The following is a 14168-nucleotide window of genomic DNA, read 5'->3' on the forward strand; positions in this document are numbered from 1 at the left end:
TGTGTTGCTTGGGAATAAAGTGAGTGGTGTGATGAAACTCATGGAAACACTGAAAAAGTTTCAATTTCACTCAGCTGCAGGAGTGTCGACCAGATTGATGACACATTTTTCTTTGTCAGAGAGGTAGCTCTTTGTCTGTTGCAAAAAGCGTTTTTGTTTCAAAAGGGAACTGAGACTGGGGACATGGCTCTTAAAGGGGAACACCACCTAAATTAAGAATTACAATATGTTATTGCCATGGACTAGGGAAGTTCAATCAGTATCTGTGAACATGAGCTACTCTCTCAAAGCCAGAAACCAGAGGAGGAAGTTTCAAACTTGTGATGTCAGAGGGTATGAATTCTAGAGCTGCTCCATAGATAGTGAATGGGAGCCTGATTTTATGGGCTCACAGAGTGTTTGTTTTCTTTTTAAACCCAAATGAGATTTATTCTGTTGTAGTGTTCTCAGTTCTGAAACAGAAAATGTATCCATATACTCAGAACGTTCCCCTGGGTGCTCTCAGTGTCACCTACGTATAACATCTTTCCCAATCAATTGTCTATGGAGCAGCTTCAGACTTTATACCCTATGTCAGCATTGGCTATTTATGATTACTTGGTACTTAAACTTTGTTAGTGGGTAAAGCAAACAAATCTGTACTCATAATGGAATGCTCTATTTTCCTCCAGGACGTTTTCTTTTCGGGTTGTGGAATAAATAGCTAGCCTCATTAAGGAGACTCAAGCTTAGCCATCGCTATTGAGATTCAGCAAATTGAGTTGTTGTGTACTGGCTACTCATTTATACAACTGGAAAATGTAAGAATCACTTTAGGACTACAACAATGATAAATTAAAATGCTGAAAAAATAACATTTATTCATTTTCATGTCATTTTTGTCAAATCCACAAGGAGCCACTGGAGAAGGGCTAAAGAGCCTCATGTGGCTCCTGAGCCACAAGTTGCCTACCTCTGCCATATGACATCACAAATTTGAATTTTAGCACACTAGTTTTGGGATTTGGCTGAGAGTTTTTCATTTTTACTGATAGTTTTGTTCTGTCTTAGACCACAGGGGAAAGGTGTTTCAATTCTGAAAAGGGATGAAGATCCACTTTAAAGGAAAAGTATGTACGAGTTAGGGGGATTTGGTGGCATCTAGTGATGAGGTCTGCAAATTGCAACCAGATATAACTTCTCCCGATTAGGATGCCTTCAGTGTTCATTGTTTAGGAGGGTTTTACCAAGAGCCCATTTATCCACAGAGGTCTCAATACAAGATTGTCATTGAAAAACACACCAGACTGCAACAAAAATATTAAAATCAAGTAAAAATGATTTCATATACCTGTCTTTCATTTTTCAGTGGCGATGTATCCTTTTTTTAATGCCAAATTTTATATTTGATACCAAAACTTACTGTCACTCTTCTGGCTCCATACAGTCATTGTGTCCTTGTAAAAAAGAACTGCCTCTCAATAGCCTTCAGGCTTTAAATGATGGTTATAATAATCTAAAATGCTGCAAAAATATCAGTTTAAATGGATTATTTGAGGTGGTGTACAAGAACATCTTTGTCAGTACATTTTGCTAAAGTAGGTGCTGAGGAAAAGGAAGACCCAAGCTGTGATAATGTGATTGAAAATTACATTATGTGCCAATTAGATCCCTCGATAAGAAAAAAAATGCCTGCTGAGTGTTGCCAAGAAGTAATTTAGAGTAATTTAGTCTCTGGAGAAGAAAAACTATTGGCATGGAAAGAGAGAAAGAGACACCCGACTGCTCATTTGTACTGGTGATTTTAAAGGTTCTTGAAATTCTTAAATATATGATATAAGGAGTTGCTGTTTTTTTTTTTAAATTATTACTTATAGAGCAAATTTAGTAATATTACGACACAAATACAGGGGACTTTTCACCAAATGGTGCCCTTTGTATGCTGTAACTTTCCAAACTTGCACTTGATTTTTTTTTTCTTTTTCAGCACTGTGTCTATTACTACATATGTTTAAATATTTGAAATGTGTCAAGGTCAATCTCAGGCCATTTTATTTATGTTTTTAACAGGTTTCTCTATGGAAAATGGTCCATACAGTATAAGTAACTGACTGAAAGTAATAGGACTGATTTTTTAGCCTAGCACTGGGGTCAGGAACCTTTATTATCAAAAGAGCGTTAGGATAACAGGACTGAGTGAAAACTTGGGGACACAACTAATATGTGCATTTTAACTTACATATTATGAATCTCCAATGAGGACATTTTATGTTTTCTTTCTAAATTTTAAAAAAGGTATCTCAAGGGTTCTTATCACTATATTTTATGGTGAACCTAAGTGTTATAGAGAGGGGATTGGCTAAAATCCTATTTTTCCCAGTGTTTTAGGTCGTTTTTACATGATGTATCTTCAAATTGCATTAGGACAAAGTACAGGAAGCTCTGCTTGATAATATAATGTATTATACAGATACTTGCATATTTATGCATGTAATGTCCAAGGGAGAGAAAAGTCCTGGAAACATGACTACTGCATTAGATGAGTGTGGTTACGCACACAGTAGTTTGGATAATTGCTCATATTAGCTCATATAAGCCCTGTTTATATAATTCACTCTATCCTGCTGGAGGATTTGCAAGAAGTACACAAAACATACTGTAAAAGAACGAAGAGTGTCTATGGCTCAGTATACCGCCTGTTGCTGAGGTTACTCATAATTTTGGAAACATCTTATCACGGTAAACAGGATATGGTTTCCACTGTATAAGGGCCGATCCACAAGTGATACAGCCTCAGTATGCTGGCACGCTGCTGCACATGTAAACACCCTGATTGAAGTGTGATTACACAGTAAGCAGAGCAGTGAGTTGTTTTAGAATCTGAGAAATGCGATGTTTTCCAAGATATTTCCTTTTCTTGTTTGCAGATTGTGCTGCGAATGCCAAACACTGGTTTCTAAGCGACAAACACACTGTTATTAATAATAATGGGATAAACTGGGACTATATTACGGGCAGCAATGAAAAAATGTTTTCACATTTCAGACAGAAATCCCTAGTTTTTTTTAATGCAGTACAGGAGGTAAATAATTAACACAAAAACATTTCTATGGCTGCAACTAACAATTGTTTTCATTATCAAGTCATCATCTGCCTATGTTTGCGATTAATTGACTAATTATTTTGTCTATGACATATCACAAAAAAAGAGGAAAATGCCCTCTATAATTTAAAAGCTTATCAAAACAGTTGCCTCACACGTTTCTCCTTATTTAAAATACACACACTACCTCAATATTTAGAAAATGTGCATTTGCACAATGTTGAATAAGTGGTTCAGCTACATAAGAGGGTGCCTGACCGTGTAATGCTGTGTAAGAATGAAAAGTTAGTTAGTTTCTGAAGTGGATGGCGTCAGAGTCTTCTGCTCAAAAAGTTATGAAATGATCCATTGTGGCTTACAAGAAAATCTCTATGCTTGGGATAATACTACAGCAAACTGACCAATATGTTTCAATAGTACCTAACTCTTAGCGAACTAGTTCACCTCCCTGTCATGGAATGGTGCTGCTAACTGATTTAGCATTAGCTAGCTCACATGACTGCACAGGGATTCATGTGGAACAGTTAGCCTATCATTAATGTTGTGTACTGTAAATGAAATGAGTTTTTATATGAATAGGCTGGTTTATCTTTGCTAATAATATGCTTGATTCATGTTAACATGTATTTTCATACCATTTAATTTTTGAAAAACAAAATGCAATTAAAACATATTAAATTATCAAACAATAATTTGGAGGCCTCCCTGCAGTAACTCTGAGGACACCTGGGATTATATGGACTCCCTGTTGAAGACCTAGAAAAAGGAAAAAAAAGAAGCTGTCTTTCTTCTAAAAGACAAAGTGCAGCAGTCATGCAGTAAAGGTTTGGCCCTGTGGTCATTCACCATTCATAGAGTATGATTTCATATCATCTAGTGGTTACTTTAAGTATTGCATCTGATCTTAACTGAGCGACTGGAAACAATTCAGCCTGTGGGGCAGGTCAAAATCACGGTCTGTATCTTGTGTGCATATAACTCTCTCCTGTCTCCCATTTTCTCACCACCTCATCCTCATCTTTGCTGCACAGTACAATATCACCACTCTTTGTCTGACTTTACTTCATTGTTTTCTGTCTGTGTTTCCCCGCAGATACCTCTAGAAGCATTCCGACGACCAGGACCCACAAAAATCCCCAAGCCAAAAGGCTACAGCTCTCAGAAAGGGACAAACGGCACGGCAGCAGGCCTGGGACAGCAGAGCAAGAGTCAGTCACCACTCACTCATGTAGCCAATGGGAAAGAGCAGCCCACACACACGGCTGCAGCACACAACAACAACAACAACAACAACCCAAACCTGGTGAACCGCAGACTGTGATATCAGTGATGCTTTAAATCAGCCAGTCGTCAGATTTGTTTAGATGTTTTGGCACAGAAGGTCAGGTTAGATTTCACAGACACTTAAATCATCCACATAGTTACTTCAGATATCAAACAGAAAATCTAACAATCTAAAATGAAACTATCTGGTGACTGCAAAAGAAAAATAACAATCAAACTGTCAAAGTAGCGCTTTATTCTTTTTTAACCGTTTAACTGTTAGCTATCCTCATCTGTGGTGCTCTGAAGACAAAATACAACAGATCTCTGTATCAATATGTTCAATGTATACACACTGTATTTGCTGTAAATAAACCTACAACACATTTTAGAAAGTAGTTCCAGTGTCAGAGATGTGTGTGAAGATGTCACTGTGATGGAAATAAAAGTGAAGAGTAATACTAGAACATTAAGTTTGTTATATGTACTTGACTGAAAATGAATGTTTCTTTGTATTGTTGGCATTTGTATCGATCTTTCAGTACTTGATCTGTTGAAGCGTACAGATAACAACACAGCCATTGATCCATTTCTAAGGATAGAACACGTGGATATTTTTTAAATAAGTGGCAATAATGTACATAAGTGTATAAGTGATGTGTTGTACCGCAGCTCATTGATAGTGATGATATCTAAAATGTGACATTCGTGTTATTTTTGGTTATCAATAAAGACTTTTTATACCTGGAACAAGAGAAATGTTTGACCTTATTATAAAAAAATGCTGTATATATTAATAAAAATAAAAACATTAAAAAAAACTGTTAATCAAAGCTCTTTTAAAGGATGAAACTGAAAAAACAGAAGATTTATTAACACTGAAAACTTGGAATAAACATGCATGCATGCCAATAATTGGAGATATAACAAGGAACAACAATGAATATGATATGATATTTGTTTGGAAACACAAACGGCGATTACTTTTTGAGATATTATATTTAAAGCTGACATTTAAAGGGCTGATTGTCAAAGAGGAATGCTACTTGTAATGCTGGGATTTTTTAGCTAATGCTACTGGTTTAATGTCAAAGGAATGAATGCAGAGAAGCAAAATTCACTTGTAATTTTACAGGGTCAGCTCCAGAACATATTTAGCAGAAGGCAATATGTTTTCATGGGGATGTATTATTACAATAGAAATAAATCCCACAATATTCTCAGTGCACAGCAGGTACACAGAGAGTGCTTAACACACAGTTACTCCACACAAAAGACAAGACAGGACAGAACAGAACAGAACCAGCAAACAGAACACAAATCACTTTCTAATATCCACTGCGATTCATATGGAAATATACTGCAAAACTATTCATAAAAAAAAAAGTTAGTAAAACTAAAAGTTTTTTAACTTAAACTACAACAGGTTTACAGTGCAAGAGTACAGAATAATGACTAGATTTTAATTCATTGTGATTTATTTAGCTCTTTATTCAACAGTATTTTGTTCAAATATCATGTATATCAAAATATGTTTTTGTTTTACAATCTGTGGCGGGGGTTAAACATGTCCAGTTGATGCTGAGTTGACACTTGGTTTTCGGAAGTTGTGAAGATGTATGTGTTGAAATTTACAGTAACAAAGATTGTGGTTGATGTAATGCAGGGCTCAACTAAGGATTGCATTAATATCTGGGGTAAGTTAAATGTCATGTAGGCCATTTCTTCTGGACTGTTATTGTAAGGCAGCAATACTTGTGTAGCTCCAGGGTTCAAGATGAATTTTCCTACAGGGACAATAAAGTATGTCACATTGCATCGTTGGTGGAAGTTGCAGTTGCGCAGTACTGATGGGGCGTTCACAGCAAAATGGCAGCGGTTAAAGACAAACTTTATGAGCTGAGGCACAAGTGAGGATTTCAGTTCTCCTGGAAACAGGAGTTTAGTTTGGTGACCTTAGAGGATGTGGGTAAAATTCCAACTTTGTATTGTCCAGTTTGCCACAATTTTGAAAAAGCAAGGTGGATAAAACAGGGTCATTGTTCAAAGGCATGTCTTTGTTGTCTTTGTTGTATTTCGTAACTGCAAATGAATAAAGTAATTTGTACAAGGGCAAGTAGAAAACTGATTTTGGGTTAGAAGCTTGAAGAAAAAAATTACTGTATGTTATTTTTAGGTAATTATTGTGACTAAAGGATTACCTCTGTAAACACTTTTAATGTAGAAGTGAGACACTTCCTGACTTAAAAATGAACAAACAAAAAACTTTTTCATGTAAAAAAGGGCCAACAGTGGTGTCCAAACCTCCTCTTGTCTTGCTGGTGTGTTGTCACGGTGTCTTCACTGATGTTCTGTCAGAGCAGAGTTTATGGCCGAACGCAGCACAGACAGGAAGTGCTCTCTCTCCTCACCTCTTTCTGTGGCACAAACCCAGGAACGACAAGGACCCTCCAGGACAAAGGCATGACACACATCTACAGAAAAACACCTTCCTGTCACTCTCACAATTTCTCAAAAAGACCAGACTTAAATGATCATATACTGAAGATTAATGAAAGTCATCAAAGCTGTCGCTACTGTCGTCCCTACAAGACAAAAACTCACAGCGTGAATGTGCGATCTCTCTGACAGCCAGGCTGGTGAGGGCCACAGAGGCCAGGAATGTGTGTGTGCTCTGGTGAGCCAGCGTGAAAGGTGTGTGATGCACATTTCGCCACGTCAACACCAAAGCGTCGTTGAACAGGAACAGGCCCACATCAGACACATGCTCAAAGGTCCTAACAATACACACACACAAACACACAGAGTGAAAATAAGCAGGTGATTAGATTTACAATCAGTTATCACGCCATTTAAAACATAGATTTGTTACCTGAGTGAGTCTGGTATCTGTTCATCAGGGCTCCTGAGCAAAGCAGCATCCTGAGTTGTTATCAGCTGCCTGTTCCCTTCGCTGAGGTTCTACATGACAGACACACAACCATAAACACACACCTTATTATATCATAAAATACTCACAGTAGGTAAGTTTTATGGGTTGTTTTGAGAGAATGAGAAAAAAGAGGGAGTTGTGTTTTTACTGGACAGCCTTGAATCATCTGCTGCGTCTCCTCCATCAGCCTGTCTCTCTCTGAGTTACGCTTCAACTGACACAAAAGAAAACATCTGATGTTCATGGCACAGAAATGCTACAGACTTCACATTTATTTATTAATCAGCATGAAGTACTGACTCACAGCTCTGTTGTACCTTTTGTACAAATTCCCTGAATCTCAGCAGGGTGTTGAGGGCAGAGGACAGGTGTGTGTGGTCGGGATGACTGGGGTGTGTGTGTAAAGACAGAGCTTGAAGCAGAGTCACATACTCCTGTATTCTCCACGCTGGACACAGCAGCAGCTCCTGCAGGCTTCACAAACACAATAACATGGCTGTAAACATTACGGTGTGATTAATGATTATAGTCTTATGGTCAGGTGTGGATACTGATGCCCATGGAGACAAATAAAGATACAAGTGTATGTGTGTGTGCTGTTACCTCAGCATGTGTGTTGCAAGAGTTCTGTCAGCTCTCTTCAGGAAAGCCCGAAATGGAGGCTTGGTCTCACTGCACTGACACACAACACCTTTTACTTACATATCATACAGATGAGCAGTTTGTCTAAAATATGGCACATACACATTGTTTGATTGTACCTTGTCTATGGTACGGAGGGCGGTGGTGTAGTTGTTGAGGTAGTTGCTGTAGACTCTGAGTTTTGAGCACAGTTTTACAAACACATCTCCAACACACTGCTCTGCACCCCACTGCTGCAGCCTGGTCTGTAAATCTACCTGAAACACTCTGCAGCAAACACACACATGTATCATGTTCACACAGACGGACACAAACGCACCATACATATATATATTTGTGTGTGTGTGTGTGTGTGTGTGTACCTGTTGAGCTCCAGTATTTGTTTGACAGGGCTGAGGACAATGTGGATGTCAGCGTGGCTGAGAATGGCTCTGTTGGAGTTGAGAGCTGCAGTAAGAGGCTCCTTGTACACCTTCAACACATTGGGGGGGGCAGGTATCAGTCAAACATGTTAGTATTCTAATACTGAACCATTTCTGCATCTAAGGTACTTTGAACTCCTCCCCAAATCAAATTCAAATAAAAACTAAAAACATGCCATGCAGCTGCAGAACCATCAACAAACACCTAGTTTAAAAATGTCTCAAATAAACTTCCTGCAATTTTTCCTATCAGTGTTATTCTATTTTCTAAACTGATTGAACAGCATTACCTAATGTGTTGAGCTTCAGAGGAAGTATTTTTAAGTCTGATTAGACCACATGTCGAGTAGGACTGCTCCTGAAACAATGGCTAAACATGTGACACCGTCACTAAATGTACTAAAAGAAAGAAAGCTGAATAGTCTTTTGTTTTTAATGTTGTTGCAGTCTGCCAATGACCTACCTTCAGCACAGCGCTCAGTCTCCCCAGATAGAGACACTCGCTGTGGAGGAGCTCTCTGGCAGCTGCACCTCTCCAATCTAACGCTGTCTAGGGACAAAGAGAAAGAAACAAGTTGTTTGTGTGTTCCTTCAACCTTCTCTGAATGGACAAAGCACACACACACCTGTGGTAGCTCAAGCTGCAAGCTATGTGGTGTTAAGGAGAAATCATCTGCTTCTTTGTTTCTCCTCTTTTCCTCCCCGCTACTCTCTTCTCCCTCCTGCTCCTCATGCCATCTTTTCAGGAACATGGCAAGAAACTCCAAAGGTCTGGTCTGAACATGAGCAGAAAATTATTTGCAACTTTTGCAACTTTCAAAGCACATGAGTAACTTTGCATCATTTCAGTTTTTGCTCTTGTTTATTACAAAACACTTCTACAGTAATTCTCACCTCTTCCTGTCTTGTGAGCGCTGTGAGTCCCTCAGTCAGAGCCTCGCTTACATCTTTGGACACACAAAGCTCCTCAAGGCGAATTCTCTCCCACAAAAAATTACCTATAAATACATTCACAGGTCCTTCAGACAGTTTACAGGACACACAGCACACATGTATTTGTTTAAACCTGCCATTGCTCCAGATGTGCATTAAAATCTACCTGTATGTGAAACCCACCCAGAGCTCGGCCCCTGGCCTGGAGGCTCAGCCGCTGTAGCTGTGGCCCTAGGGAGCCCATCAGCTCCCCCAGAGCCTCCTCCATCCACTGAGCCTGCCTGCACCAGCCATGCAGTACGCTCTCACACACGAACTGCAGAGCCGGGGCTGCTGGGTGCCGGTTCAAGAGGGCGGTGCACACACTGCCGTCAGACCACTCGCTCAGGACTGTGAGAGGGTAAAAAAATATATATATTGTGGCTTTAATGCAATGCTTTAGAGTAACTTTACACTTGGTGGTGGTACTGTAGTCTACTAATAAACAAAGCAAGAGAACGGCAACAGCAATAAACCAATGTCCAACTCGTTTCTTTGAGTGCAGTCACCCATTTATTTTGACACGTGCTCACCTTCACACAGCTAAAACAGTGTATGTCCGTAATTCATCTTAGGTAAGTTTCCACTTAACAGTTCAGTGTCCATTAAAGGTAAGTGTCCGTTCATCAATTTCAGCTTCAACACGCTACAAACACTTCATGCTGCCATACTTTAACACGGTCAGAAAACTGTTTGCTTCCCCGTCACGCACCTGCTGCTCATCACCTGCACCTTACCTATATTACCTGCGTGTTCTTGTGGTAGTGCGCCACCCTCTGTACAAACAACAATACTACAGCACACTCACTGTAACTATGTCAACATGCAAAACACACTAAAATAGTTTTAAAAAAAAATCTTTTTTTGTTAACAAAAAAGAAGAGAGAATATTATAGACCGTTTTTTATTCAGTGCAGCAGCTGTTTTTCCTGTGCTGCATGAGCCACAAGACTACACCAGTAGCAGGCTGGTTTTGTCATGTACTATGGGCGGTGAAAAAAATGGTTTCAAAACGTTTCATTGACTGCATAGCTCGCCAGTTGTTGACTTGCGTTGGCTCAAAATAAAAATGCAAAACAGAGCGTGCTCATGTCTGGATGTACTCCTTGAATTGATGTCATCAGACCACAAGACACTTTGAGCAAAGCTGCAATCTAAAACATTCAACCTGTGTTTTCCATCAGAAGCCCATCCTAACTGACACTGGGTGAGAGGCAGGGTACACCCTGGACAGGTACAGGACACATAGAGACAGACAACCATTCCCACTCACATTCACACCTACGGGCAATTTAGAGTCACCAATGAACCTGCATGTCTTCGGACTGTGGGAGGAAGCCGGAGTACCCAGAGAAAACCCACGCTGACACTGGGAGAACATGCAAAGACTAAGACTAAATAAAAACATAGCTGCCACAATTAACAGTAGAGCATTAATGCTAGGCTTAGGGCTCCTGACAAACATTTTTCAGTTGCAGTGTCTGAGTCAGCACGAGTGACTCACTGTTCTGGAAACTTCCGGTGGCAAGACCCACTGGCGCCTGAACCTCCAGGCCAGTCAGGGTAGAGAGAGTCTGGATGAGAGCCACTCCTGATGCTGAGGAAGAAAGAAGAGAGAGGGTGGAAGTTAATGAGACAGATGCAGAGACGATTACAGAGAAGTGTGTGTCCTAACATCTGTTTCACCCGACCAGATGCTGCCAGCGGGGAAAAGATGTCAATCCCTCCTCCCTCCTCAGATGGCGCTATCCAGCCACACAGTTTTTCCCAGAATTCTCTGTGGTTGGGGGCCAGTAGAGTCCTCTCTGATAGGCTACTACCTAAAGAGTCAAGGGTAAAATGAACTGCATTAGTAGACTGAAAAAAAGGGTGAGTTCATATGTAACGGAAGATTTATGGTAATTAGTCTTGGACACCAGGATAGCTGGGGAATTAGTGTACAAAAAAGCTACTGTCACACTACAATAAGCCGTGAAATGGTTTTAGCAGATGTGTTTCCCAGTTTCCTGAGAGATAAACTTCTAGCACTGGAGGCTCCAGTTGGACTGGGACTAACCCTGTCGGTGTTTCCACACATTAACACACATAGGATTATTAATTCTCACTGTGAAGCAGATGGATTTCCTCTGTTCCTCCCGGAGCCAGCAGACCCAGCCTCTGAGCTCTCCGCCCGGAAATAGCCCTCTCTACCTGGGCTAAGAGAGCTGTGAGAGTCCCTCTGTGATCGTAGAGAACCACCATCACTCCTGCCTTCACACCACTCAGCACCAGCTACATAAGCATAGGGAGAAAGGAAAAGAGCAGACAGGGAGAAATGTTGTGTTTATCTTCCCACTGTGCTTTGTTCTTTTTACACTCACAGCCTTCATCGCTGCTCTCTTAAATAGATGGTGATGACTTTTTATTGGTGTTTTACCTCATAGGCAGGGATTCTGTTGGAGATGAGCAGTAAGAGGGCAGAAGTGGTCAGATAGATGGGTGACACTGTACGTGGCAGTGTAGGTATGCTGGTGAAGGAAGACAGCTCTCCACTGGCTTTGCTCAGTCTTTCACTGAACGAGAAGGTGAAGTTGTGGTTAGTGTTCACCTCACAGCTTTGGTGCATTCTTGTAGAGAGTTAGATTGCAGAATCTACATCACTCTCATGTCTGTCTATTAAGTATGAAGCTGGAACGGGCAGCTGATTAGCTACTGATCTGAATTAGCATTTACCCACTGACAACAGACCAGTCCTGCCAGTACAGGTAATAATCATGCTGCTCGCCTTTCTGGAGGATTGAAAACTGAAAATCCATCCAATGTTAATACAATTTGGAGTATAATTTTGTCAAGTTTGCATGCATTTCTTGTTAAACAAATGCTTGCTTTACAGGCATGTTTAATTGTTTTGCGACCTTCCCTGAACCCAAGTGTGCAGGCCTCCTCAATAAGTGAGGATTAAAACCGTCATGTTCCTTTAGACTTTGCCTGTCCAAGTGGATCCATGACCCAACACACTGGCCAGACATTGTTTACACTCCAAATCCTGGTACCTTGTGATACAATCGAATATGTATATGAGATTGAACCACCAGTTATTGTAAAGCCAAGTGTTGCATGTAACAAACCTGTTGATAGCCAACAGTTTGATTTGATTTAGTTGGACACAACAGTCTGATGCCACTGTGCTGTATGACTGTACTGCAGCAGCCTCCCATTCAAGCTTACATAGCTTAGCTATCAATCAGCACTTACTATCAGCAGCATCACCACACATTTACAACACTGACAGTGAATACTCACATATCATATGAGCCTCAAATCTCAGTGTGAAATCCCCGGTTAACCCTACATTTTTCTAAAACATTCTGTTAACTTTAGCTGATAAAGTGAAGCAGAACAATTTTAGAGAGGTTTTATTACAGAAAATTCACACGAGCTCTCCAAAATTGCACCATGTTTGCATGTGATTTTTGTCATGTACAATCCTATATCTTTCATTTTTTGTTTCTGTAAATCCCTAATGATGTTTAGGATATACACATACAACTGTCCGTTTCGTTTTTTTCCTCCATTTCCCACTCCAAACTGACCATACACACCTACTAGAAACCAGAAACCATGGCTGGACAGTACAGTGCCTATGTTGCTCAAAGCCAGAGATGCTGCCTACAGGTCAGGTCACACGCTGGCTTATAGCAAGGCCCGGAGAGACCTGAGGAAGGGCATAAGAGAGGCTAAACACAGGTAACAGCAGCGCATCGAGGGACACTTTGACAACAACAACCTCTGGAGCATGTGGCAAGGCATCAAGACCATGACGGACTACAAGTGCAGCAATGTGCATATCAGCCATGACAGAACACTCCCTGACACCTTAAACCAGTTCTTTGCACGCTTTGACACACAAGGCAGCAGAGTGATGGTCCAACCCGCCCAGACTGAGGAGGGGCAGCAGCAGCAGACTCTCATCCTACAGTGTCATCAGGTGAAATCCACACTGAGGAAGATCAACATCACCAAGGCTGCTGGCCCAGACAGGGTGTCAGGCCGCACATTGAAGTCATGTGCAGACCAACTAGCAGGTGTATTTCTGGACATTTTCAATCTCTCCCTGCAGCTAGCCACAGTCCCCACCTGCCTCAAATCATCCACCATTGTACCTGTGCCTAAGAAGTCAGCTGTCACCTGCCTCAATGATTACCGCCCAGTCGCGTTGACCCCCATTGTGATGAAATGCTTTGAGAGGCTCATCCTGAAACACATCAAGGACAGTCTCCCCCCTGACCTGGACAGCCACCAGTTTGCCTACAGGGGGAACCGATCCACAGAGGACGCAGTCTCCATAGCACTCCACACAGCCATCTCTCACCTGGAGCAGCCAAACACATATGTTAGGATGCTATTTATTGATTTCAGTTCCGCCTTCAATACACTCATCCCCCATAAACTGGTATTCAAACTTCGCAATCTGGGCCTGCCCACCCCACTGTGTTCATGGATCAGTGACTTTCTCACCAACAGGCCGCAAGCGGTGAGAGTAGGAGCTCATACATCATCCACACTCGTCCTTAACACAGGTGCGCCGCAGGGCTGTGTGCTCAGCCCGGCCCTTTTCACCATCTTCACACACGACTGCCTCCCCATCCATGCCTCCAACACCTTTGTCAAATTCGCCGACGACACCACAGTAGTGGGCCTCATATCAGACAATAATGAGACTCACTACAGAGAGGAGATCCACCACCTGGCCCGGTGGTGCTCAGACAACAACCTGGTCCTGAACACCGCCAAGACAAAAGAGGTCATTGTAGACTACAGGACGACCAGAAGAACAGCACACGCTCCACTACTCATACAGGGGGAGGTAGTGGAG

The 14168-nt window shown here is 41.2% G+C and overlaps 2 protein-coding genes across 6 annotated transcripts in view; one reads left to right on the forward strand and one right to left on the reverse strand.

Annotated features, from left to right (window-relative positions):
- The window catches only part of filip1l (filamin A interacting protein 1-like), a 107434-nt gene extending 102345 nt beyond the window's left edge, over nt 1-5089 (forward strand). For both annotated transcript variants that reach the window (XM_050062954.1, XM_050062955.1), the window contains one exon: nt 4176-5089. In XM_050062954.1, coding sequence (XP_049918911.1) covers nt 4176-4403 — 228 coding nt within the window. In that variant the 3' untranslated portion in view covers nt 4404-5089. The remainder of the gene's footprint in view (nt 1-4175) is intronic.
- LOC126401623 (epithelial cell-transforming sequence 2 oncogene-like) overlaps nt 1-14168 on the reverse strand; it is a 141952-nt gene that overhangs the window by 114006 nt on the left and 13778 nt on the right. The window contains exons 6-22 of one of the 4 annotated variants that reach the window (XM_050062959.1): nt 11730-11865; nt 11419-11584; nt 11005-11133; nt 10818-10910; nt 9458-9664; nt 9236-9339; nt 8968-9117; nt 8805-8891; nt 8282-8391; nt 8039-8186; nt 7881-7954; nt 7595-7751; nt 7426-7491; nt 7218-7306; nt 6950-7122; nt 6650-6819; nt 5207-6132 (exon numbers count right to left, since the gene is read on the reverse strand). In XM_050062959.1, coding sequence (XP_049918916.1) covers nt 6686-6819; nt 6950-7122; nt 7218-7306; nt 7426-7491; nt 7595-7751; nt 7881-7954; nt 8039-8186; nt 8282-8391; nt 8805-8891; nt 8968-9117; nt 9236-9339; nt 9458-9664; nt 10818-10910; nt 11005-11133; nt 11419-11584; nt 11730-11865 — 2023 coding nt within the window. In that variant the 3' untranslated portion in view covers nt 5207-6132; nt 6650-6685. Of the gene's footprint in view, nt 1-5206; nt 6820-6949; nt 7123-7217; nt 7307-7425; nt 7492-7581; nt 7752-7880; nt 7955-8038; nt 8187-8281; nt 8392-8804; nt 8892-8967; nt 9118-9235; nt 9340-9457; nt 9665-10817; nt 10911-11004; nt 11134-11418; nt 11585-11729; nt 11866-14168 lie in introns of those variants that run through there. The other 3 variants (XM_050062960.1, XM_050062958.1, XR_007571103.1) reach the window with 3 other exon arrangements.

This window comes from Epinephelus moara, chromosome 15 (assembly GCF_006386435.1).
Source record: "Epinephelus moara isolate mb chromosome 15, YSFRI_EMoa_1.0, whole genome shotgun sequence".
Lineage (NCBI taxonomy): Eukaryota > Metazoa > Chordata > Actinopteri > Perciformes > Serranidae > Epinephelus > Epinephelus moara.